The 26147-nt window shown below is 42.0% G+C and overlaps 5 protein-coding genes across 5 annotated transcripts; 2 read left to right on the forward strand and 3 right to left on the reverse strand.

Annotated features, from left to right (window-relative positions):
• Window positions 1-5979: 5979 nt before the first annotated feature.
• On the reverse strand, window positions 5980-6597 carry LOC147567801 (uncharacterized). The gene has a single exon (XM_086658355.1). The coding sequence runs from the start codon at window positions 6595-6597 to the stop codon at window positions 5980-5982; it is 618 nt and encodes a 205-aa protein (XP_086514481.1).
• Window positions 6598-8221: 1624 nt separating this feature from the next.
• On the reverse strand, window positions 8222-9523 carry LOC147567802 (uncharacterized). The gene is made up of 4 exons (XM_086658376.1): window positions 9358-9523; window positions 9127-9314; window positions 8790-9061; window positions 8222-8681 (listed from the first exon to the last, which is right to left on the reverse strand). Exons 1-4 carry the CDS (start codon window positions 9521-9523, stop codon window positions 8222-8224), a joined length of 1086 nt encoding a protein of 361 aa, XP_086514502.1.
• A 75-nt stretch (window positions 9524-9598) lies between these two features.
• Window positions 9599-10657, reverse strand: LOC147567803 (uncharacterized). Its single transcript, XM_086658389.1, has 3 exons — window positions 10522-10657; window positions 9950-10456; window positions 9599-9870 (listed from the first exon to the last, which is right to left on the reverse strand). Exons 1-3 carry the CDS (start codon window positions 10655-10657, stop codon window positions 9599-9601), a joined length of 915 nt encoding a protein of 304 aa, XP_086514515.1.
• A 5865-nt stretch (window positions 10658-16522) lies between these two features.
• Window positions 16523-17497, forward strand: LOC147567804 (uncharacterized). The gene has a single exon (XM_086658409.1). It carries the CDS (start codon window positions 16523-16525, stop codon window positions 17495-17497), a length of 975 nt encoding a protein of 324 aa, XP_086514535.1.
• Window positions 17498-18443: 946 nt separating this feature from the next.
• Window positions 18444-19193, forward strand: LOC147567805 (uncharacterized). The gene has a single exon (XM_086658420.1). The coding sequence runs from the start codon at window positions 18444-18446 to the stop codon at window positions 19191-19193; it is 750 nt and encodes a 249-aa protein (XP_086514546.1).
• Window positions 19194-26147: the final 6954 nt, after the last annotated feature.

The raw sequence follows: 26147 nt of genomic DNA on the forward strand, positions 1-26147 counted from the left end.
CCGGTATCAAATACCCATGAAGGAGAGTCAGCCGTATCTGCCAAATTGACCTCTATAACATAGGCATCGATTTCCACTTCCCTTTCTGGTATCTCTATTACGCTTTCTTCATTCGAAGCATCGAGAACTCTTCTCTGATCTTCCTCCCAATCTAGAAAGTCGTATAGATCTCTATCTAATTGTGAACTAATACTATATGTCATCTCTACTCTACATAAACAAAATAAAGGATATTGCTAAGTACTACATTCAATGTTTTAAGCAAAAACAGTTTTTGCCATATTATTCAATGAAAACCGTCCCCCTTTGAATAATATGATTCCAAGATCCCATTCCTATGGAGATAAGCGTACTTTGGCACTGCCCTTAACTCCACCCTCCTGGGTGAGTAACTCTTTACTTATCATACTCCTATGACTCTTGGTTGATGAATAACACTTATGTGTTAAATTCATCCTTTTGCCTCGAAATCCAAAACCCTTTTGCTGACTCGTTGAGAATAACCATTTAGACGTGTAGACCTCTTCATAGATCTACCCGTATTGTCCCGAGGTAAAAGATGGCACCCTGCTTTGGCATGACCTACCATCGATGAACAAGGGCGCAACAGGTCTCTTAATCTGGGTAGGCATTACTCAAAATTCTTTTTGGGGACTTTTACATTTTTAGCATGCATGCATTACTGTGAAGTCTAACAATCATACACGACATAAAACGTAAATAAGTAAATGCGCGCGAGAAAATAAATCAAGCAGACATGATCCTAGTATGGCCCCTAACCTAAAAGATCTAATCTTCTTAGGTTCTTGCTTGTTTTGCCTCTGTTCGCCTGGATCTCCATCCTCGAACCTCCATTGAATTCTCCCACTCGAACCATGATCTCATCCTTTGGCTCTTCAATGGACTCTATTGGACCCTTAACTCTAATTACAAGACTCAACGATTCACAGATCGTATAAAACTTGGAATTAAATTAATTACATCGGACACCCATCCGTGCTTAAAAACAAGAATAGAACAATTCTATGGCCATACCAGAACCCGCATTCACATTCATACACACATAATAATATGACACTCATAAAACACCCTAGTATGTATGAGATTCGCTTCCTTAGGTCGAATCTAGGTTTGCTATGTTCTAAATAGCTGTTCGGGAGATACTACCGACATCTCTATGTCTAACGTGCCTTAAGTCTAATTTTCGTAAAATTCGGACTAATGGCTCGTTTTGGTTTTATCCTAAAAGATTTTGAAATCGTTTTGGAAAAACTCCGTTTCAGGCTTTTGGTTGGCCCGGGTCGCTTTCGGAAAAAATATGGTTAAAGTCGGAAGAAGAAAAGTCGAAACCTCCCACTTAAGTCAAGGCCCAAAAGACCCGAGTCAAACTCTAAAGACTTAAGTCAAACTTGGTCAAGGAACCCTTTGACTAGACCAAGTCCAGTCACGGTCAAGGTCCGAGCCAAGGTCGGACCCGGATTGGCACGTGCCAGAACGTGCCAAGTCCCTCGGGTGGACCAGTCCTGGCCCTAGGCCAGACGCTTCCCAAGTCCTCAGAGCGTCCTAGACGCTCTGTCCAAGTATATGCATCTCGGACAGGAAGTCCGAGATGGCTCTGGTTTTACCAGACGCGTCCCTAGGAAGGGATAGTGTCGGTTGCGTCTGGATTCTCAATCCGAGACGCGTCCAGACTATTCTGGTCGCGTCCAGCTGACGCGACCTCACAAGCTGGGACGCGGATCTCTCGGGATCCCAGTCCGAGCCGGTCTCGGACTCCCAGTCTGAGACAAACTCGGACGCGTCTGTCCGAGATGGTCTCGGAAGTCCGGGAAGGACTGGGACGCGTTGGAGACGTCCGCGATGGCCAGACGAGTCCTGGTACGCGTCCTGGTACGCGTCCTGGTCAGTCCGGCTTTTGGACATCAGCTGCTCCCTTCATGTTTTTCAGTTCTTTCCAACTTTAGTTGCTGTTTTTTATGAAAATTCATCCAAAAACAGCAGATTTTGAAAACTCTTTTCAAAAACCATCATCTTTTAAAACTTCTTTTTGAAAACACTTTTCAAAAACTCGAAATTTTAAAGTTCTCCCCATTGAAACACTTTCAATTTCTATCCGATTTCATCTAAATCTAATTTAAACTAATCAATTTCATGTCTAAATCAAATCTAAACATAAAATTATCTAATCAATCAAGTTCGAATCTAATTCGACTAGTCAGAGATAGTTTCATGCAACCGGCTCGTGATGCCACTGTTGGATTTTGTGTGTATCTAATACACTATCTAGTGTTCTAAGCGGAATCTCAAACATCATATGTTAACACTAGAATACCCAGAATCATAAGCATGAACTAATCAATGAACTAGAAGAGGGATAAATACCTTAACGCTTTTTTCCCTCGAACCTTTCCAATCGCGTGTGAAGATCGAGAGCTCCAATTGTCGCTCCTCTACTTGAGACACCGAGTGTATACACTTGATCTCCCTTCCTTTCAAACTGCTAGGACTTACTAGAAGGTTGAGAAGAACTCTTCTTCTTGACTAGATTGATAGAACGGGAGCTTTTTCTCTATATTCATCTCTCTCCACTAGCTGTATATTGAGAGAGAGAGAGTTGTATATTTTTCTTCCAGAGAAAAATCCACCCCTTTTATGTTCTCTACTGACCCTATATATAGAGAAACCCTAATTAGAATCATATTCAGATTAGGTCTTTCTATTTTCGGGTCACAGAAAAGGTAAAAAGGGTATTTTGGCTAACCCTTTAAGTGTGGCCGGCCAGGGCAGCCCACCATGGGCTTTATATGGCCGGCCGACTTACCTTGGTCGGCCATCACATGGCCGGCCCAAAAAGCCTTCCTCCGGGCACCCCTTTTAGGCCCGATACTTTCTATCTTGTTCCGAATCTCCATTCAAACCTTTTCGGCTTTCTTAGTTGGATCCAATCCATCTTTAGCCTGTTCCCGTCTAGTCAAGTCTCTCCGATCAAGTTACTACTCTTATGTGTAACCCGTTGTAGGATCCGATGTATGTTAGCCGCGAATCACCGAATTGATCCGACGATCGTAGTTGGCTTCTACCAAAGCATTACAACCCCTAATTGGACCGGACTGGATGATCTTCACAGTATGGTCATCGTTATCCTAGCTAAAAAATTGATCGCATTGCCATCTTGGTCGAAGGACACCGAAAGGACATCTCCTTCAGACCGAACGGATATATGCTTCAGGAACTTACTTGCATCATCTTGCGACTAATTAGTTGGTTGAAGTGGATATTTTAGAATTTTATGTTGGAGACAATGGAACTTTGCCTCGATGAACAATATGATAGAATTTTCCTTTCAATACCCACTCCAGGTAGTCAGTCTTATAGGGTAAAATCTTACCCGTCTGAAAATAAAATGAAATATGAGTGCTTTGACCTACAAAAAACTGTGGAAGCAGTCCATTGCTTTGTCAAAGAAGGATAATCTTTACAAAGATGCCATGGGGATGGCTTCTGACTCCACAAATCCAGAACTTTCAGAGGAGTTGCTTGTCTATTTCATTTAGAAGGTAAATATCTCATAGATACCTTGCTTGAAATACTCATAGTTCTTACTTACATTGTTCCGGATAAATTATACTGATGTCCCGTGTGATGTTCGTTCATGCCTCTTTGTTTGTTACGATACGATCCGTCCTGTTGGGCCAGTGAAGTTTGCCTGAATGAACAATATGATCAACTTTGCCTCCCTGTACCAACTGCATATGTTGCTATGCGCACACACATTCATCAATACTTCTCTATTTAGTATAGTAATCAGTTTAATATCTTACATAGCAATTCATTGGAACAACCATTTGAAAAAGATACAATTAATATGAATGCTATGGACATGCACGTTATGAGCATAGTAGCTGAAAGGTAGGCTATGAACAGAAAAGGTCCAAAAATGTTTTTGACGTATGGAAAAAACGAAATAATTTTGAGTAAGCTCAGTGTGTGGGCTTGAAGACAATGGAACACTGTCTCTTCACACCTGACCTTATATTTTGATTGGTCAAATTTCAGAAGAAAATTTCAACTCCTAGTTCATACATCAACTCCTAGCTCAGTATGTGGTTATCCGAGAGTTTAATGTTACGAGGTGTTGAAGGACAATTGCTGCTCGAAATGATATAAAACCTGAAGAGCAGGTATACCAACTTGCTTCTTTTTCTTGTTAAAATTTGTGGCTCGAGTTTAACTCATACAGATTCTTTCGTTTGGAAAATGAGGTAAGGCTTCTCACCCAATTTTTTGTCAATGAATTAGGTCGTCGATTCCAGTTCGTTTTTTCTTAAACAGTAAGATAATTAGGCAACATGAACAGCTAATTATAGTTATGTGGTATTTCAAATTCTTAGTCCAATGTAAGATGCTGAACCATGAGTAATTTGGGTAAAAAAGACCCACTTCGATGGGTGGATTGAGATTTAGTGTTCACATGAAAAGACGATGTCTTCTTGAAAGTCTTCTTCAAAGTGACCCAGACTACTAAGTCGGGTTTACTAAGAAACACCAATTATTGAAAAAAGGGAAAAGTTAAGATATCTGCTTAATCTGTTGCGGGTGAGACTGGCCTTCGAACTTGACGTTATTCCCACCTTCCTCTGTATCACTGGCATCCCTCATGAGTGCGACACACACCTTTTTGTTTTTTTCAAAGCGTTTTGGCGTGGCGACAATACCCAGACCCACACCCCTAGGAGCATTCAGACAAGGGATAGAAACACATTCTCCACCCGATATGTCAAAGCAGTTTGTCTTCTGCAACTCAGCACTTCGACGGCGCAAGAAGCAATCCATAGAAAGTCGCTTTCCTGTAGGCTGGCGGGGAGGACAATAATACGTAATGCCTAATCCTGTTCCAGGCTATCCTCAAAAGGCAAGCGTCTTCTTGTTCCTCTTCTACTTGAACTCAAATCTTACCCATTTAGGTTGCACCTCTGGCCCCCTAATGCAATACCTGCCTCAACTTCAATGGCCTGTTTATTCATCATTTTTTTTTTGCATTGATGAGCTAGGTTTAAAGGGCCATACCCTGAACAAAGAAGACAAAGCTAAACAGCAACACAGAAACTAAAGCAACAAAACATAAAAGCAAAACCAAAAAACAGACACTTAAGGCCAAAATTTCCTCAATCTAATACGACCATCTCTGTCTTCTTTAACAATCTTCCTTAGCTCCATAGGCATACTATCAGCATCAAACACCAGCTGAACAAGAGGCTTCACTTTGGCTAAGAAGTCAACACATTGGTTTACTTCCCTAACCACATGCTTCACAATACAGCCCTTGAACCCAATCCAAATCTTCTTTATATTCATCCACACAGGCCAAGCTGTCCAAGGAGGCAGCTTCTCAAAGTCAGAGAGCAAAGAGACCATTGACATAGAATCAGTGGCAACCCAAACATATTGACAGTTCAGCTGCTTGGCTAAAGTAAGGCCCAACTCCACCCCCTAGAGTTCATGGACCAGAACAGTAGAAGGAGCAGCAGCAGCACCACCCATAATCATTGCAGCCCCCGAGTCATCTCTCACAATAGCACCAAACCCTGCTGACCCAGCATCAAGAGACCCATCTGTGTTAACAATAACCCAACCTGGAGGAGGGGGGAGCCATTTATGACCCCTGAAGTGAGGCTTAGATAAGGTAACATTAAGATTGAGTCTATCAACAACAGCCAAGTGTTGCACATTGTCCTCCAACCTCCCTTTCCAAGCAGCAGCTTTAATTCTGACTTCATCCCAAATAAGATTGCTCACACTAGCAGGGGTAAGAGATTTGTGCCTGAAAACTCTGTTATTTCTCTCCACCCATATGTGGTAAACAGCAGCAAAAACCATCTTCCCAATCCTGGCCAAAATGGACTCCCCAAGAAAATGCACAGCACACCAATGGATCACATCCTCAAAGGTGCTAAAGCCTTACCAAAGAAAACCAAGTCCCTAAATAAGAATATGCCAAAGCTCCTGAGAGAAACAACAGCTAGCAAACAGATGAGTGTCAGTTTCAATGCTCAACCCATAAATGCCACAAGCAGTATCAACCTGCATGCCCCAAGAGCTTAATTTGTCCCTGGTTTTCAGACCTCTATTGACAGCAAGCCAAGCAATAAAGCAATGCTTGGGCACAAATTGAGAGGACCATAACAAGGGCTGCCAAGCAGCAACCTGACCCCTAGGCCTTAAAGCTTCATAAGTCTCCTTCAGGGAGTAATCACCATTTGACCTTACCCTCCAGACTGTCCTGTCCTCAATTCCACCATTCACAGCAACCTCAGGAAGCCTAGAGAATACTTCACCAAGCTCATAAGAAAGGAATCCAGGAACATACCACTCACCCTCCCTAAGAAAATCAGCAACTTTAGTATTAAGGTGAAGGTAAGAGCTATATCTGAAATGCTCCTCAAAATACTCATATAACACCCCAAGGGGATGCCAACGATCAAATCCAGAACAAGGTATCTGCTTCATTCCTATTATTTGAATCATAAGCTCATGAGCCTTGGTCCTACCATCAAGAATTTTCCTCCAACACCAAGAGCAGTCCTGTGGGGTCTTCATAGTCCAAAACACATGCCCCCTAATAAGATGCTTCTGAACTCACTGAACCCAAAGAGTGTTCTTGCCAGTAGCTACCTCCCAAATATGTCTCATATTCATGGCCAAGTTAAGAACTTCAATATTCCTGACCCCCAGCCCACCTTCAGTCTTAGGTAAGCACACCAACTCCCATTTCACATTTGCTCTTTTAGAGCTCAACTCTATCCCACTCCAAAGAGACTTACTGAAAATTTTGTTAACTTCTTTGAAAACTCTCTTTGGAAGGACAAAGACAGAGATCCAATAAACAATCATGCTATTTAAGACCACATTTACAAGGAGGAGACTACCAGCAGAAGTAAGAAACCTGGCATTCCAGGATTGCACCTTATTAAGAATCCTTTGGATAAGAGGTAAGCAATCAGCATAGGAAAGCCTAGTAGACAGAAGGGGAAGTCCAAGGTACCTGATGGGCAGAACCCCTTCCTGAAAACCCAAGATCCCAAGCACCTCAGCCTTTAGCTGCTCATCAGTTTATAGCCAGGAAAGCAACACTCTTATTGCAGTTGGCAGCCAAACCAGTACCCAACAACATACCATCCAACACTCTCTTGAGAGCAGCAGCAGAAACAACATCTCCCTTCATAAAAACCATTAAATCATCTGCAAAACAAAGATGAGTGACAATAGGATCTTTACACTTAGTATGCAAATGAAAATCCCCACCAATCCTTTCTTTGTGGATAAGAGCAGCAAACACTTCCATAACCATTACAAACAGGTAAGGAGATAGAGGACAGCCCTGTCTTAACCCTGTATGCCCTTCAAAATAACCATTAGCAGCCCCATTCACAATGACAGAAAACTTAGGAGAAGTGACACAAGCCTCCACCCACTGAATGAATAACTCAGGAAGTCTGAACTTCCTAAGAATCTTCAATAAAGCAGACCATCTAACAGTATCATAAGCTTTTTGGAGGTCTATTTTGACTGTACACCTAGGAGGGCCATCCTTCCTACCATAAGCTCTCACAAGCTCATGGGCTAGCATGATATTGTCTTGGATGGATCTCCCAGATATAAAAGCAGATTGATTCTCACTCACTAGATCTTTAACCACCTTCAATCTCACTGTAAGAATCTTAGTGATGGTCTTGTATATCACATTGCAACAAGCAATTGGCCTGAAATCCCTCATAGAGTTAACATTTGGCACTTTAGGCACCAAAGTCAGCAAAGTAGCATTCACTTCACCTAAGAGCTTGTCAGACTTAAAGAAGCTACTAATAGCTTTTGTGAAGTCATCCCCAACAATAGCCCAACATCTCTTGAAAAAATAGGAGGAAAACCCATCAGGGCCAGGAGCCTTGTCTGATCCAATGGTAGAAAGGGCAAAGACAATTTCATCTCTAGTGACTGATCCCACCAAGTCCTGCTCACTATCATGGGAAAAAGTAGTAGCAAACTCAATGAAATCCAAAACTTCATCTTCCCTCTCTCCCCCCCCCCCCCATCAGAGTTACCAAAGAAAGATTGGTAAAACCCCACACACTCATCCACAATATCATGTTGATCTTCAAGAACCATTCCTTCACTATTAGTCAGCTTGAAAATGCTATTCCTGGCCTTCCTGGTTCTGATAGTGCTATGAAAAAAATTTAGTATTAGAATCATCCTCAGTCAGCCACTGAATTCTAGCTTTCTGCCTTAACATAGAAGCCTCAACCCCTGCCAAATGAGTATAAGAATCAACAGATTGTCTCTCAAGCCTTCTCAAATCAATGCTTTGAGGTTGACTGTGTAGTTGGTCATGAAGATCCTCCACAACCAACTTAGCAGCAGCCACCTGATCAGCCATATGAGAAAATCTGGCCACCTTCCATTGGACCAACCTGGACTTGACTCTTTTCAATTTAGAAATCAATTTAAACAAAGGAGTGCCTTTCACTTTACCACTCCATTCCTCTTCCACCAAGTCCAAAAAACCTGGCTCATCACACCAGCAGTTAAAGAACTTAAAAGGCCTCCTACCTATTCTTTCCACAACAGCAACAACAAGAATAGCAGGAGAATGATCAAGGCCATCAGGGTTAAGGAACTGAACCCTGTAAGAAGGAAAGAGCTCTAGCCATTCAGCATTAATCAAGACACTATCCAACTTGGAGAATATACTATCTCTACCCTCTTGCTTATTATTCTAAGTGAAGAAACACCCAGAAAAGGGGCAATCCATAAGAGCAACTTCTTGAACACAGTCAGAAAACTCCTGAAAATGGGAAGATCTCAGAGGATCACCACCCATTTTTTCACTAGGATCAAGGATGGAATTAAAGTCACCCATAAAAACCCACGCCCCTTCAAATCTTCTGACAAAAGAACCCATATTCTGCCACAACTCTCTCCTCCGCTCTCTAGTATTATGCCCATACACAATGGCTAGCATAAAAACTTTAGAGTCGGTAGTAACCACCCTGACAGCCCGAACCTGTTCAGAAGTAAACACTAAACTCAAGCTCCAACAGTTAGGATCCCATGCCAACCAAATTCTACCCCACCACAAGCACTATGGTTATCCAAGAAGGTCCAGAAAGGATTAACAGACCTCTGAATAACCATTTTATTAGCAGCAGCAACTCTGGTTTCAACAAAACCACATAAACTCAATTTATTGATTCTAATGAGATCCTTGATCTCTCTTATTCTTTGGAGGCCATTAAGGCCCCTCACATTGCAACAACCTAGATTAACCATTTATAATTCTTAAAGGTTTTCTAGGCACACCCTTTTTCAACCCACCAGCACTACCCCTCTCTATTTGGTCAAAAAGGGCTACAACTCCAGCAACAGAATCACTTGGCTCCACCCTAGGATCCAAAGTATCAGTATAAGCAGAAGTGACAGGGTTCAAAGTCTTCTGAGCCAAGCCTATACCTCCATCCTCCTCCATGGAAGTCTCCTGACCCTCTCCACTCTGGCCAGTGTCAGCTATGCAAACCCTCTTGTGCCCCACCTCAGTGCTCTTCTACCCCCCACTTTTGTTCTTTCTTTTAATAATAGGGGTCCATCCCTCATCATCCATCTTGTCAAGTGGAGATTCAGCCGGAGCTAGAGCAACAGAGCCAACCTTACTTGAGAAAGGTTGCCCTCCATCCTCATGGCAAGAGCTAGCCTCCCCACCATCAACAAGAATTGAGTATCTAGAACCATATTGGCCCTCTTGTTGCCTCTGAGACACAGCAACACCACTAGGATTAGTCAAGGGACCATCAACACTCTTACCATTACCCAATAGTACTTCTTGTTCCCTCTGCAAATTCACATATGGTGGAATCCGCCCCCTGCCCCCTACCCTGGGTTGCACCTCTAAACTTACCCTTCATAGGAGCATTCTGTCGAGCAGGTGGAGCCCCATTCCCTCTACCATTATCATTCCTCCTCATAGGAACTGGCTGAGGTTCCTTTTCCTTTGGGATTTTAGGACACTTGCCCAAAATATGACCAAACTCAGCACAACCAGTACAAAGTGGTGGCCTCCATGGATACTCCACCTTAACTGAGGTCTTTATCTCTCCATCTATAATAAGTGGGATTTCAGTAGAATACTTACAGTCCTTACCCACTTCAACACAAACCCTAGCATAGGCCATTCTTTCCTTAGTCTCAGTAGGCTGGTCTAACATAATAGGTGTCCCTAGAGCACTTGCAAGTCGAGCAATACCTTTGGGGTTCCAAAACAAAGAAAGAATCTCTCTGAAACACACCCAAAGAGGAATCGAGTCCAACTTTTGAAAATCAGACTCAATGAAAGGAGTCCAAGGTCGAACAACAAACAAATGGCTCATAATAAACAGAGGCTCATGATCCAGAGCTCTATTCCTATCTTTTCATCAAGAGAAAGCTTAATAAAGAACAAAGAATCACCATGAAGAGTAATTCGGAGCTCACCTTTAGGTTTCCATGCTTTAACAAGAGCATTATAGACTGCTGGGTAGGAGAGACGACGTCCCACAAAGGAACCAACAAGCCAAGATTCATACTCTTTCCTCTCGTCCTCAAAATCAGGCACAGCAAAAGACACCATCGATTTTCCATCAAGAACAACAGGAGCTGAATACTCCAATGGAGTTCGAACAGTAGCCTTCTTACGAAGAAAAAGGGAAGCCCAATCAGTTCATGGAGTAGCACTACCTCCAGCCACTGATGGATCTGATCTCTCCTAGTGGTGGCCAACGGGTCGTGCCGACACGGAAACGGACCGGCACGGCCCGTTTATTTGAGGACACGAAACGACACGGAACGGTCTGTTCCGTGCCGTGTCGGGGCTGGGATTTTGAGTCCCAGACCCGTTAAACACGACCCATTAGACACGCAGGAACGACACGGAACGGATCGTACACGGCACGACCCGTGGGCACGGAACGGAAACGGCAACAACGACACGCTAGCAACGACCCAATTTAGTTATTTGAATTTTCATGACAACTACTTTATATTACAAAAAGAAAAAACTTAAAAAAAAAGTAATACTTGAATTAAAAAAGAAGTAATACTTAAAAAAAAAAAGTAATACTTGAATTTAACAAAAGAGGTTTTACTTTATTTTCTTTTACTTAGATTTTCTTTTTTGTTGAAACAAACTAAATTTTTTTTTTAAAAAAAAATAAACAAATAAAGGGGTAAAGATAGTCCCACACCTAAACCACAAAATATAAAGTAAATGTGGAGAATCTTTATACAACTCTTTTCCAATAAAATGACATAAACTCTAAAGTTTTTGTACATCACAATTTTTTACTTGAAAAAAATGTAATGTTTCTTTTATTACTTTTTTTTTAACAAGTAAAAAAAATATTTATGAATGGGACGGAGCCACGGGAATGCCACGGAACGACCACGAGAACGACTACGGGAACGCCACGGAAACGGCCAGAAACGCAACGGAAACGCCACGGGAACGGCTGGGCCGTTCCCATGGGCCGTTTCTGTGCCCAGACCTTTGTGGTCTGGGCACGGAACGGAACGGCACGTCTCAAGCCGTGCCTGGCGTGGCCGTGGCGTGTCTGACACGCCACGGCTGCCAAACGGGCCGTGCCGGCACGACACGGCCCGTTGGCCACCACTAATCTCTCCTCACCCAAACCACCCTGTTTTGGTGGTAATTCAGATCTAAAAGCATCTGAATCTCCACCACCAGGAGGAGGGAGGATGAGTCGAGCCTCCCTCTCAGCCAACATTTCCTTCAAAGAAGGATTTGTCAACAAAAAGGGAAGCAATCAGACACTAAACCTCCAAGAAGATCGGAGAAGAAGGTAAAAACCAACGCCGGCACAGAAAACCAAGAAATCGCCCTCCACCCGGCACTTTCTCTCTCCTCTTTTTTTCAACGGTAAAAATCCTTCCTGTTTATTCATCATTATCCAAACAAATCTCTAGAGCTGAGCTTCAAGATGTGATAGGTCAACGAAAGCCTTTTCCCGTGCTAGTTGTGGCGACCGCGTAATATATTACTATAACTCTTTCCTTCCCAAGTGCTTATATTTCCGCACTTGAACTAACTGTTAGGCATGAAGGGCATTCTGAGGGTGTATTTCATCAGCCAGCACCACTGGAGAGTCTAAAATCCAATGAAGTGAAATTCTGTGTACCTCCCAAAAAACTCAGAAGCACCCTTCGGCCTCCTGCCATACACAACTTCAAACGGTAACTTTCCTGCTGATTGTCCTGCTCGCACGCTACTCGGGGAGTAAGCAAGCTACTTTGCTTGCATTCTAGAAACGGTAGCTTCTGCAGCGGGAAAAATCCCTGTTGGCAGGAAGAATTGGACAAAATAACGACGATTCTTTTAGGGGATAATAACAGAAACAAACTAACAATAGTAATCTGATTTGGAGTGTAAACGATTGAAACATAATTGCTATTAGTCTGTTTTTTTTTAATAGTATTAGTCTTCTTTTAGAATTAGTATTAGTATTCTGTGATTGGTTTTTCTTAGATGAAGATTTTAGTATATACAGAACTAATCTTATGCATATATGTCTGAATATTGTGTTGAACTAGTGTCCCATGTTTGTTTTTTACTCTGAGTAGGATTTGAAACCTGACCCTATATCTGAATGGACTCTAGTCAGATTTTATGTTGTTTGTTTTTGTCGAACTTGGATGTCTGACTCGTCTGAATGGACGACTCTGGACCAAGTGTTGGCTCATTTCAATTGGATATCATTTGAGTTAGACATCAATTAGTAGTAGTAACTATATGTAAATAGTATTTTGGACTGCTTTCTATATATCATGAGTTATATGCAATTTTACACTTCAGAGTTATGCATTAAATTAGCATTTGCATGTCTAGTAACTACGTAAATAGCATACTACGTAAATAGTATTTTGGACTGCTTTCTATAAATTACGAGTTTTATGCAATTTTACACTTCAAAGTTATGCATTAAACTAGCAATTGCGTGCAAATTGACATATAATTATCAGTCTTTTGTGTGTAGATTATACTCTGTATTTGTTTATTTGGGTGTATATTTTTATTGTTTGTAATGGTACCACTGTTAACTGTATAAAAATATTGTTTGCGTGTGTGACTTACGCATTAAATTAGTATTATTGTGAGTAGTATGTGTTGTAACGGTACAATTAGCGTGTTATTTAATGTGTCTACCGTATTTTTGTATTGTTATTGATTGAGTAGTTAATACAAAATTACCAGTATTTTTTTTTGTTGAAATTACAAAATTAGCATATGGGTGTGTTCATGTGTTGAATATTGTGTATCTTAGTGTGCTGTTATTTTTGTACTTGTATGCTTCTTAGTATATTGGTTTAATTTGATTTATATAGTTAGTATTTTGTATTTAGTGTACTAACATTCTTATATTTGTATGCTTATTACTGTATTGGATTGGTAGGGAATGAATACATTAAAATAGCTTCACTTGTCATTAGCTTGAAAGGTTTAGGTGTTTTTATTTAAGGAATTATAAGGATGACGATGAACCACCTTTCCCAGGCTCATTGTAGTCATCAACTTGTACTCATTATCATGAAAACTTTGCGGCTCAGAGTTTTTACTCAACAGATTCTCTTATCGCTGGAATAAGAGATAAAGATTTTTAACCTATTAATCTCCAAAGTCCTATCGATGAATTAGGTTGTCCATCCGAGTTTTTTTCCCTAAAGGATGAAATGTTTAGGCATCACAAAACAACTATTTATGATTATAAAACATGAATACTTGGGTCAAGGAGTCCCACGTCAACGGGTACTCTTGAGCCCTCTTGTTGACATGCGAAAACATGGTCTTCTTCCTCGCGTGGGGTTTCTAAGAAAAAACACCTCTTAATGTGTTTTAACCACAATTTAGAGTTTTAGACTAAGTATTAGTGAGTATAAACTATTTATTATGTGTGTATGTAAGATTAACTCATTACGCTTAGAGAAACTTGATGTCTGTGATTTTTTTAAGTTTTTGGTTTTTTCCGGCAAACAAAGAGAGCCTTCACCACCGGCTGGGTTTCCGGCTAGGCTGGTGTGATTCCTAGGATGAGAGATGACGGTACAGTGGGTGAGGGCAGGTTTCTGGCTGCGGGAAACCTTCATGTTAGTGAAGATGAAATGGATGATGAGTCTCCACCAACGGATGCAGACAAAACAGTCCCAAACTCGAAGGAGAAGGGGCTGAACAGTGAGGTTGTGAATCGTTTGAATGGTGAGGTACTTACATTTACATCAAGAAAAGAATCAAACCACACAGAAATAATAAAGGAACAACATTCAGGCAATAAGAAATCAGGGAGAGAAGGGATAAACAGGTCAAATAATGCTCAAACACTTGACAACAACCCTTTCGCAGATGCTATTAGAAACAATCTGTTAGTGAATGTTTTATGTCAACCAATTGCTAATCTGCAACAATCAAATACAAAAGGAGAAGATCAGCAAATACCACCGATTGTAGGAAGCTCTTTTCTTGACTGTAGGGCTCAGGCAAACCCTAGGGTTCAGGCCAGCACTATTTTTTCGGTCCCTGGGGGCCAGGATGATTTACATAAGGGATCATCAACGAACTGGGGTCAATTGTTTAAGAAACAATCATCTCCGACGAGTAAACATCTGGTCTACACTCCTCCAACAGAACTAAATGGTGAGAAATTCATTGACTTAGCAAACACGAGAACGAATGTCTTACGCTCGCGTGTGTGTGTGGAAGTTAATGCCAATTGTGAGTTGCCAAAGGAGATAACTCTGCGAGTTAAAGAAGGGCAACAACTTGAATTGGTTACAGTGGAGGTAGAGTATTCATGGATGCCTGACCGGTGTGCTATGTGTTTGGTATTCGGACATATTGATGAAATGTGTCCCAAGAAACCCAAAACACATGAGACATCAGGAGTGAATCATGTGAGTTTTAATAAGACCATGGCAACTAACCGAGAGGTTAACTCTACTTTGATTACTCTTGTTCCTAAGTCTTCCAATGCTTCTAAGGTTACTGAGTTTAGGCCTATTTCTTGCTGTAATGTCATTTATAAGTGCATTACTAAGATTCTCACATTAAGAATGAAGAGTATTATTGATCAGCTTATTAGCCCTTGCCAGTCTGCCTTCATTTCAGGCAGGGCCATTTAAGACAACATCCTTTTGGCTCATGAACTTACTAGGAATTACCATAGGTCTCAAGGGCCAGCTAGGTGTGCTGTTAAGATAGATTTACAGAAGGCCTATGACACTATTGAATGGAGTTCTCTCTTACTGATTATGAGGAAATTTGGGTTCCCTGAGAAGTTTGTGAATTGGGTCCAGGCTTGTATCTCTTCTCCTAGGTTTTCTGTTATGGTTAATGGCAGCTCCTATGGATACTTTAAAGGTGGGAGGGGGATCAGACAAGGGTGCCCTATGTCTCCTTATTTCTTTGTGCTAGTCATGGAAGTGTTTAATGTGCTCATGGTCAATGTGGTAGCTGCTGGGAGGTTCCACCTTCATCCTAAGTGCAAGGATCCCTTGATTACTCATTTGAGTTTTGCTGATGATCTCCTTGTTTTCATGAAGGGTGATGTTGGCTCAGCTCAGGCCTTATCTGAAGTCTTGGATGTGTTTTTTCTTTGTACTGGTTTGAAGGTAAGCAGGGCTAAAAGTTCTATTTTTGCTGCTGGTATGAGAGATGGTGTTTTGGAGGCAATTCAGGGGTGTCTTGGGTTTCAGAGTGCTTGTTTGCCTGTTAGATACTTAGGGGTCCCTCTTATCTCTTCTAGGTTGAGTTATATTGATTGTCAGCCCTTGATTGATAAGGTTCTTGGTAGAATTAGATCTTGGAAGATGAGGTTCTTGTCCTTTGCTGGTAGACTGACTTTGGTTAGAGCTGTTCTTAATGGCATGGTGCTGTTTTGGTTCAGTGTGTTTGTTCTTCCCAAGAGAGTGGTTCATGAATTGGATAGAAATTTCATGAAATTTCTTTGGGATGGTCCTGAGATGCAAGCTAAGGGGGCCTCTGTCAGTTGGAGTGTGGTTTGTCATCCCTTTAAGGAAGGAGGGTTGAACCTTAGGAATCTTGTTGTCCTGAATGATGCCTGCTCTCTTAGGCACATCTGGGATCTGTTTATTGACAAATCCATTCTTTGGGTTGCTTGGGTTAAGTCTTATTTGATCGAGGGTCAGTGTTTTTGGTTGATGGGTGTCCCTCATGAGGCTTCATGGAGTTGGAGGAAGATTCTTCATAATAGGCAGCATGGGCTCCAGTTTTGTTTCTCTCTTGTTGGTAATGGGAAGTTCACCAGCTTTTGGAAGGATCCATGGCACCCTATGGGGATTTTGGCTCCTTTCTTTCCTAATCAGCTAAGGTATGATAACAGGCTGCACTTTGATGCTCTTATGAGTAATTGTCCTGGTTGATGGTCAGTGGGTCATTTCTTCTCTTCAGGCTATTTACTTAGGTCCACTGATGGATGGGGTACATCAAGTGCATTGTGATGTTGAATTTGAAGATAAGAAAGTTTGGCTTGCTAATGATAGAGGAGTTTTTACTTTGAAAAGCACCTATGAAGCTATGAGGGGGTCCCTGCCTAAAGTTTTCTGGAGTTCCTTGGTTTGGTTCAGTCACAATATTCCTAGGCATAGCTTTGTCACTTGGGTGGCTTTGCATAGAGCACTTAAGACTAAGTTGAAACTTTTCAAATGGGGTATGAATGTGCAGGTCACTTGTTCTCTTTGTCATGAGGAGGAGGAGGATGATTTTCACCTTTTCTTTAAGTGCAGATTCTCCCTGGCTATTTGGAAGGCTTTGCTGCAGTTGCTGGTATTGAAACAGGTCCAATGTCACTCTTGGGATGCTATGATTGGATGGTGTCTTAGGCTGCTGCAGGGGACTGATAAAATAGGCATCCTTGGTAAGCTTGCTTTTAATGCTTTTATTTACCATGTGTGGTGTGAGAGGAACAGGAGAATCTTCTCAGGCATTAGTGAATCTCCTGAGAGTGTTCTTATTAGAATTAAGGAAGAAGTCAGAATGAAAATGGTTGGGCTTTCTTGTAAGTCTAAGAGCAGTCCTAGGCTTGCTAGCATTGAGAGAAACTGGAACCTGCAGTTAGTTGTGACCCCTCCTGTTGTCACTCCTTGTGTTTGGGTTGGTCCTCCCCCAGGTTATGTGTTGATAAATACTGATGGTGCTTACTCTGAAACACATGCTGGTTTTGGATGTGTGTTGAGAGATTTCTCAGGGTCTGTTATAGTGGCTGCTATGGGTGGTGCCCATCCTGTTAGTGTTGTCCATCATGAATTGCAGGCAATTGAAGCTCGGCTTAGTCTGGCTGCTTCTCATGGTTATGGTCGAGTTCTAGTTACTACTGATTCTCAGTATGCCTGTGACCTGCTGGTTAAGTGTGGAGCTGAACCACCTTGGCAGTCCATTGCTTTATAGAGAAGGATCAAGACTATGATGGGGAGTTTTGATGAGTGCAGCCTGAAGCATGTTTTTAGGGAGGTTAACCAACTTGCTGATCTGTTATCTAAAGCTAGAACAAAGGTGGGTATGGATGTTTTGTTGGCAACCGACCTTAGTGAAGATATGCAGTTAGTGGCCCTTGATGAAAAAGTGGGTACTGTCAGGCAAAGGCTGAAGTGCTAATGTGGGTGGTTTGAGTCTGTGTTTCTTCTTTGCATTATGGTTGTTATTTTTATGTGGGATTACATGTTTCTTCTTGGTTGTTTTTCTTGGGTACCCTTTGTGGGTTTGTATGCCATTCTGGCTGGTAGCTCTTTGTTTCTTTTCTAGCTTTCCTTTTGTAAAGGTTCTGGCTACCTAAAAGCCTGCTGATTTATGCAAAAAAAAAAAACTAACCGAGAGGCTACAACAACACGAAATGGCATGAGCTCGAGACTTGCTAATCCTAGACAAATAATCACAACCAATGCAACACAAAGACATCATGATGGAGGGCGTAGGAGACCAGCCACAGGTCCAGGTAATGAATCCCAAGCTTTGCGTAATAAAGGGGTGAGAAATGAGGTTGAAGAGTGGATAGTTGTTACACACAAGTCAAGGGAGTTTCAGTTGAGGACAGGAGCAAGTGAAAGAATGGACCAACCACGTAGAAAAATGGCAAGGCGATTACCACTCCAAACAACAGCACCCACGGGTCCAACTAGTGATACTACCACCAGTAATTCTTTTGCTGCCTTATTGTCCAATGATGAAATAGAAAATGGGCCACGTTTAGGTCCTACTGATCACAATTATCACGAGAAAGAAGACCTTTCGCTCCACAGCTCACGGAATGAATCTGGTCCTACTTCGAATACTATGAGAATGGAGAGCAATCTGGAGACCTCCAAGGAGGTCGAACCACCTCCCCAGTAGTTTTTTTATGATTAATCTTGCATGTTGGAACGTGAGAGGTCTTAATGAAGCTCTCCGTACGAAGAGTGTGCGTGATTTTATGCGATTGAATAGAATTGGTTTGTGTGGACTATTAGAGACTCATGTTCAGGAGGTTAATAGGACTCGTATTCAGCGAAGTCTTAATTCCAATTGGACTTTTGTTGATAACTATGTGGCTGTTTCGGGATGCCGGATTTGGATTGGTTGGGACCCTAGTAGGGTCGATTTTACTGTGTCCCGTGTTGGAGGACAAGTTATTGCAGGTGGTGTTCGGTTTACAGATCGTTTTCATCTAGCAGTGGTGTACGGAAGTAATAGTACTGTTCATCGCCGGGAGCTTTGGAGGGACCTTAAGCTTCTTATGATGGGTTTTGAGGCTCCTTGGTTGGTGATAGGTGACTTTAACACCACGATGTTGGCTAATCAGAAGAGAGGTGGTAATACCTCACCATCTCAAGGTTCCAATGAGATGTTTGACTGTGTAACCAATTTGGAACTGTTCGACTGCTCGTATACAGGTTGTTTTTATACTTGGTTTAACAGGCAGATGAGAGTTCCGAACATCAGTTCCAAGATTGATCGGGCACTTATTAATAGTGGGTGGCTGACCTGTTTCCCTCTAGCTAAAGCAGACTTTCTACCAGCTGGGGACTCAGATCACTCGCCTATTATTATGCCGCTTGCTGCACCTAACAATATATCGGCGAAAGTGCTATTATTTGGATTTGGAGCATAACTTGGATCATACTTGGAAATCAATTGGAGCAAGGATTTGGGTGATTTCTTTTCTTTGTCTTATTTATTTCCATGTATTTCATTTTATCAATGTATATGTCTCTAAATTCAATGAGTAACTAATCTTGTATCTAGGGGGTAGAGAAACCCCATACTTTGGCTTATTTTGAGATATGTTATTAATTAATAAATCCTTCTATTGAGCCTTTCATGTCTATTAATTGTCATTTCATATAGATTTTATGGTCTTTTCATTGTTCATGCTTCATAGTGAGATATTTCATGCTTTTGTTAAGTTATTAGATGGGGTATGCTTATTAGATGATGAATGATTGTTAAGGAATATAGCCTTTATATGATGATCAATTAAAATTAATTGATTTTGAAATGTGTTATTAAAGAATATCTTCCGAAATCTAAATAGTTTATTATGTTAGATTTTGAGTTATACATGAAAAAAGGGATTTGTTGATTAATGCATGTTTTAAATAGTCCATTTATGTGGTGGAATCAAGAACCCTAGATTTCTTTCCCACCTTGATATTATTCTTCTTTAGTTTTTTTTTATTGTTTTCTTTTTAAAATAGTTTTTAGCCAAAACCAAATCAAAATTATTAAAGGTGGTGTTCATTTAAGATTTAGATAATTTTTTTTTTTTGAATTGTAGATTTAGATAAAATTATTATCCCTTGGAACGATTTCTCGATTTACAAATTTTACTATAACTTGACCCCGTATACTTGCGGGAATAGACTTATTTTAGGCCTATCAGTTGTTCGCGCTGAAACGACAATGCTCCGACAACGTGCTAAAGTTGAATGGCTCCCTCTTGATGACAGCAATACCGCTACTTTCACAATTCTACCAAAGAACGGAAGTCCAGGAATGCTATTACTCGACTCACCAGGGAGGATGGTTCGGTGGCCGAGGATCCAGCGGAGATAGCTAACATGTGTGTGGACTTCTATCGGGACTTATTTGGTCAAGAAGATGATGATAATGAAGTATTAGATCCCATATCTAATGTGGAGTTCTCACGCCCGCTTACGGAAGCTGAAGGAGCTCTTCTCATTACGAGGTCAAGGGTTCAAGGCACATGCTGAACAATTCAAAAAAACAAATTGCACCAAACTGTGTAACAAACGTTTTCGCACGAGTTGTGATATTTTTTCAACCAATATGTTTCATGTCCTAAAAATCCATTCCATATGATGTTTTTGGGGTTTTACCTCAATTTCGACCCCTCAAATTGTAAACAAAACTGCATCGACTCCTCAAATTGTAAACGAAATTGTAGCAATATGAAACTCCACCAAGCTGTACCTTGGGCGATTTTTTTAGGGTTTTTCTTGCTTGCACGTTTTTCAAAGTTCTGATCTGGTTTCTGTGTTTTTTAATCCGAAATCTCCAACAAGTTTGGAGATCCTTCTCGGTTAATGGTGTTAATGAAGGATGTTGGTGCGGTGGGAGAAGGAAAATACCTCTCGGCTGCACCATTACCAAGTAGTGAAGATGAAATGGAGGCAGAAACAACAGGTCAGTCGGTCTTAGGGGAAGTTCTTGAGAAGAATGATGAAAACCTTTCCACGAAAACAGAAGGTATCATCTTCAAAGCAATGACAAAGGATCCAATGAATGGTTCTGATTCTCATGTTCAAAAGAACACAATACCTATTCGGCCAGCAGCAAGGTTCAACAATGGCAATTCAAATTTAGCTGAAAACATCTGAAACAACTTGTTATCGGGTTCTCTTCGCAATCAAATGAGAAGTGATGATCAGCAGGTTAACCCCCAGCCCTCTCCATGTTCCATTGACGAGCACCAACAGGAATAATGAAGCTCCGGCAAGGCAGCAACAACCTGCAACCATGATCCCACGTGAATCAGAAATTAGGGTTTCGGTTGAAACCTCAAATGCTGCTGGGCCGGTCCTTCACGCTGGGCCAACTTGGGGTGCCTCTAACAACTCAAATTGGACAGCATCATTATTCAACTCGCAACCAGATTCTAACATCGCTGATTTGAGGTACATTCCACCTATAGAAAGAGATGGCCGTGTGATTGGAAAAGTTAAAGTTTCTGATTTTGCAAATGTAATTAAGTCGTTTGACAACATCCTCATGGGTAGTTTTGTTGGAGAAAGACTAGCTTATGGACTGGTTTATAGTGTACTAACGAAAAAATGGAATCCGAAAGGTAACATGAAACTCACGGTGCACGGAAACTCAGCTTATGTCATTCACTTCTCATCTTCCGAAGATAGAAGACGAGCGATGGAATTTGAGCCAATCTTTATTGCTGGTCGGTTATTTGTAGTACGACCATGGCGTCTCAATGTAGAAAAGGAGCTTCAAGAAATGAGGACCATACCAATCTGGATTACTTTGCGAAACATTCCCGTCTTTCTCTTTAATTCTAATGGTATTTCACATATTGCAAGTGTGTTGGGTGTACCCTTGATGCAGGATAGCTTAACTAAAACAAGGGAGCGGATGACGTTTGCTCGTGTTTGTGTGGAAGTAAGGGCAGATAAAGAGTTACCAGATGAAATAAATATGTGTGTTGAAGATGGAGATTCCGAACATATGGTTACGATCCAAGTTGAGTATTCTTGGAAGCCGGCTAAGTGTGGAGTGTGTACAGTGTTTGGGCACGATGAGAAAACATGTCCCAAGCAACTGAAATGTAGTGTTGACACAAACACAAAAGTTAATGAGAATAGGCAATCTGTTAGTGCTCGAAAGGTGGATAATAATGTGAATTCTCGTCTAGGCACGAAAAAGCAAGATTTGAATCATCAAAGCACTAATGCTACTGGGAGGAACACCAACAACCAATCTGGTCGAAATCATGGTGCTGGTCGACAAGAAGGGGGCAGAAAACGTCCAGCCATGGTTAACACTCGGGACATAAATAAACAAAGCTCGGAGGAGGGACAAGAGAGGGACGGTGGCTGGTTAGTGGTTCAGTCGAAAGCGAGTAACTTTGCGGTTGGAGTAGGCCATTTTGATAAACCAGTCCACCAACGTCGTAAGATAGCAAAAAGAAATGTCTCACCACATAGTCAACCTAAGCAACCCAATCCCCATTCAGGTAACTCTTTCTCGATTTTGTCTAACTCAGGTGATCTTCTTTTGGAGGGTCCTAGCCGAGTGTCAGAGGGGGAGGCATCGGGAAAGGACCATAATTACCATGAGGAAGAAAGCCATTTGATGCATGACACTCAAACAGAATCAGCCCTTACTTTGAGTGATACGAGATTAGAGAGTAATTTGAAGACCTCCACGGAGGTCGAAACAGCCCCCTCCACAGTTTAATGATTAATCTCGCATGTTGGAATGTGAGAGGTCTTAATGACCCTCTCCGTACGAAGAGTGTTAGATATTTTGTGAGATTGAACCGTATTGGGTTGTGTGGTTTTTTGGAAACTCATGTCCAAGAAAGGAATAAGACTCGTATTCAGCGTAGTCTTAATTCTAACTGGACCTTTATTGATAATTACGTGGTTGTTCCGAATGGACGAATTTGGATTGGATGAGACCCGAGTAGGGTTGATTTCACTGTGTCTCATGTTGGAGGACAAGTAATTGCAGGTGGAGTTCGGTTTCCAGATGGTTCGGGTTTTCTTTTGGCAGTGGTGTATGGAAGTAATAGCACTGTTCCTCGCCGGGAACTCTGGAGGGACCTTGAGTTTCTTATGATGGGTTTTGAGGCCCCGTGGCTAGTGCTAGGTGACTTTAACACCACGATGCTGGCCAATGAGAAGAGAGGCGGTAATAACTCACCATCTCAGGGCTCCAATGAGATGTTTAACTGTGTTACCGACTTGGGCCTGTTCGATTGCCCGTTTACAGGCTGTTTCTATACATGGTCCAATAGGCAGATGGGGGTTGCTAACGTTAGTTCCAAGATTGATCGGGCTCTCATTAATAGTGGTTGGTTGTCCTGCTTCCCTCTAGCTAAAGCAGACTTCCCACCGCCTGAGGATTCAGATCACTCTCCGATCATTATACCACTTGCTGCACCCAACATACACCGGCGTACTCCATTTAGGTTTTTTAATGCCTGGACGGAGGACCCCACATTTCGAGCCCTAGTTGCTGATGTATGGAAGGTGTCATTACGGGGTAACCCGATGTTTCGTATGGTGACTAAACTCAAAGCTTTGAAGGCTCGATTGAATGAATGGAAGAAAGATCGGTTCAATGGGGTGACGAACCAGGTAACCATTAACCGGAATTTTTTACATTCAGTGCAGGTCCGATTGCAGGGAGATCCAGCAAACCCGGTATTACGGAGGTAAGAGAGAGTAGCTACTGAAAACTATAGTAATGTTGTTCGGGCAGAAACAGCAATGCTCCGTCAACGTGCTAAAGTTGAATGGCTCACTCTCGATGTCAGCAATACAGCTTATTTCCATAACTCTATTAAGGAGCGGAAGTCTCGGAACACTATCACTCGACTCAGTAGAGAGGATGGTTCGGTGGCTGAGGATCAAGTGGAAATAGCTAATATGTGTGTGGATTTCTATCGGGACTTATTCGGGCGAGATGAGGAGGATAATGAAGCATCAGAGCACATATCCAATATGGAGTTCTCACGACCGCTGACGGAAGCTGAAGGAGCTCTTCTTATCATGAGGGTGACCAGAGATGAAATATATGCTGCTCTACAAACTATTGGTTCTGATCGATCGTCGGGGCCGAACGGGTTCTCTTCCCATTTTTTTAAGGCGTGTTGGTCGATTGTGGGAGACGATTTTGTGGAGGCCATTCAGAATTTCTTCAGCTCTGGAAAACTTCTCAAAGAGGTAAATTCTACTTTCGTGACTCTTATTCCTAAGATCGATAATGCTTCTTCAGTTTCAGACTTTAGACCTATATCTTGTTCTAATGTGTTGTATAAATGCATTACCAAGATACTGACTATTAGACTGAAAGGAGTAATTTATTCGATGATTAGTCCAAACCAGTCAGCCTTTATCTCTGGCCGTACCATTCAGGACAATATCATGCTAGCCCATAAGATTGTCCGGAACTATCATCGACCTGATGGTCCAGCTCGGTGTACGGTCAAGATTGACCTTAAGAAGGCGTATGATACAGTCCTTTGGTCTTCACTATTCTCAGTCCTTGGAAAGTTCCATTTTCCAAGGATATTTATAGAATGGATACGGGCTTGTGTCACTACGTCTAAGTTCTCTATTTTGGTCAATGGTGAAGCCCATGGTTATTTTGATGGGAAACGGGGTTTACGGCAAGGCTGTCTGATATCTCCATATCTGTTTGTTTTAATGATGGAGGTATTCGCGGTTCTGATTGATCGAGAGGAAAGGGCAGGTCGGTTTTTGCTACACCCTAAGTGTCTAGTCCCGAAGGTTACTCACCTCTGTTTTGCAGACGATCTCATGGTCTTTTTTCGAGGAGACATGGGTTCGGCCCAATCCCTAAAAGGTGTGCTAACTGGCTTTCATCGGGCGACGGGGTTGCAGGCCAACGTGCTTAAGAGTACTATCTTCTTTGCTGGTCTTTCGGCTCAAGGTCAGAGTGATATCACCACCATCCTAGAATTCGGTACTGGTTCTCTGCCTATTCGATACTTGGGACTTCCCCTCATATCATCTCGTCTTACCTATAGTCATTGCATACCGCTGATAGATAAAATCAAGGGACGAATCCAATCTTGGAAGAGTCGCTTTTTATCGTTTACGGGGCGTGTTCTTCTCATTAAGGTGGTTTTGAACAGTATGTTACTATATTGGGCAGCGGTGTTTGTTATTCCCAAAAGGGTCATGAACGACATCAACTCCATCTTTAGTAAGTTCCTTTGGTCAGGTGCTGATATGGGGTGTAAGAGAGCTCCTATTGGCTGGGAAAGCCTTTGTTACCCGACTGATGAAGGGGGCCTCGGATTTCGTAATATCGAGGTGTTGTTTGAGGCGTCTAACCTTCGCCATATATGGGATCTGGTTAGTGGTAAGAAGACTTTGTGGGCTGATTGGGTGAGAAATAATCTCATCAAAGATCAACACTTCTGGACTTTATCGGCTTCGAGTAGAAGTTCTTGGTGTTGGCGTCGGATTCTAGCCAGCAGACCGATGGCCCTTCGACTCATTTGCACTTCTTTGGGAGATGGTCATGATACCAAATTCTGGACTGATGTATGGCATCCTTGTGGTCTTCTGTTTGATGCTTTTGAGGAGACACATAGATACGACTCTTACCTTCATTTAGATGCCCGGGTTTCTCAGTTTATCGGGCTTTCAGGCTGGGTTTTCCCTATACATGTGGCAGCTATGTTAGGGAATATTGAGGTCGAGGCTAGAGAGGTGGTGGTAGATAGTACTCTTAGAGATGAGGTGATCTGGACGCCTAGCCAGAATGGAGAGTTTACTCTCAAAGAGACGTATGAAGCTATTCGACCTAGGGGAACTCGATTGAGCTGGATTTCATTAGTATGGTCACCGAGTGGTATACCAAAACATTGCTTCATCACGTGGCTTGCCTTCCGACAACGCCTCAAAACCAGATCGCTCCTGGCTAGTTGGGGTATGGCTATAGACACTTCTTGTGTATTCTGTGGGGGAGACGAAGAAACGGTTTTCCACTTATTCTTTGGTTGTCCGGTTACAAAGATTATATGGGAATCGTTATTACTCAAGATGGGATATCAGAGAGTAAGTGCTGCAGATTGGGAAGGGGAGCTACAGTGGTGTATTAATCACTTTGGTGGGCTTTCTATTGCTGCTCGAGTGGGCTGTATGCTTCTAAATGCCTATGTTTATCATATTTGGAAGGAGCGGAATAATAGGGTATTTAGAAGTAATGTCATGTCACCGGAGCTGATTATCCACACTATTTGTGATGAAGTGAGGATCAAGCTGAATACTGTTACCAAACGGTTTGAAGATACAGAGGAGAATCGGAGAACCATCGAGCGCTGGAATCTTACTAT

The sequence above is a fragment of the Eschscholzia californica genome, unplaced genomic scaffold (assembly GCF_041429995.1).
Source record: "Eschscholzia californica isolate CP2 unplaced genomic scaffold, dmEscCali1.0.p SCAF_1, whole genome shotgun sequence".
NCBI lineage: Eukaryota > Viridiplantae > Streptophyta > Magnoliopsida > Ranunculales > Papaveraceae > Eschscholzia > Eschscholzia californica.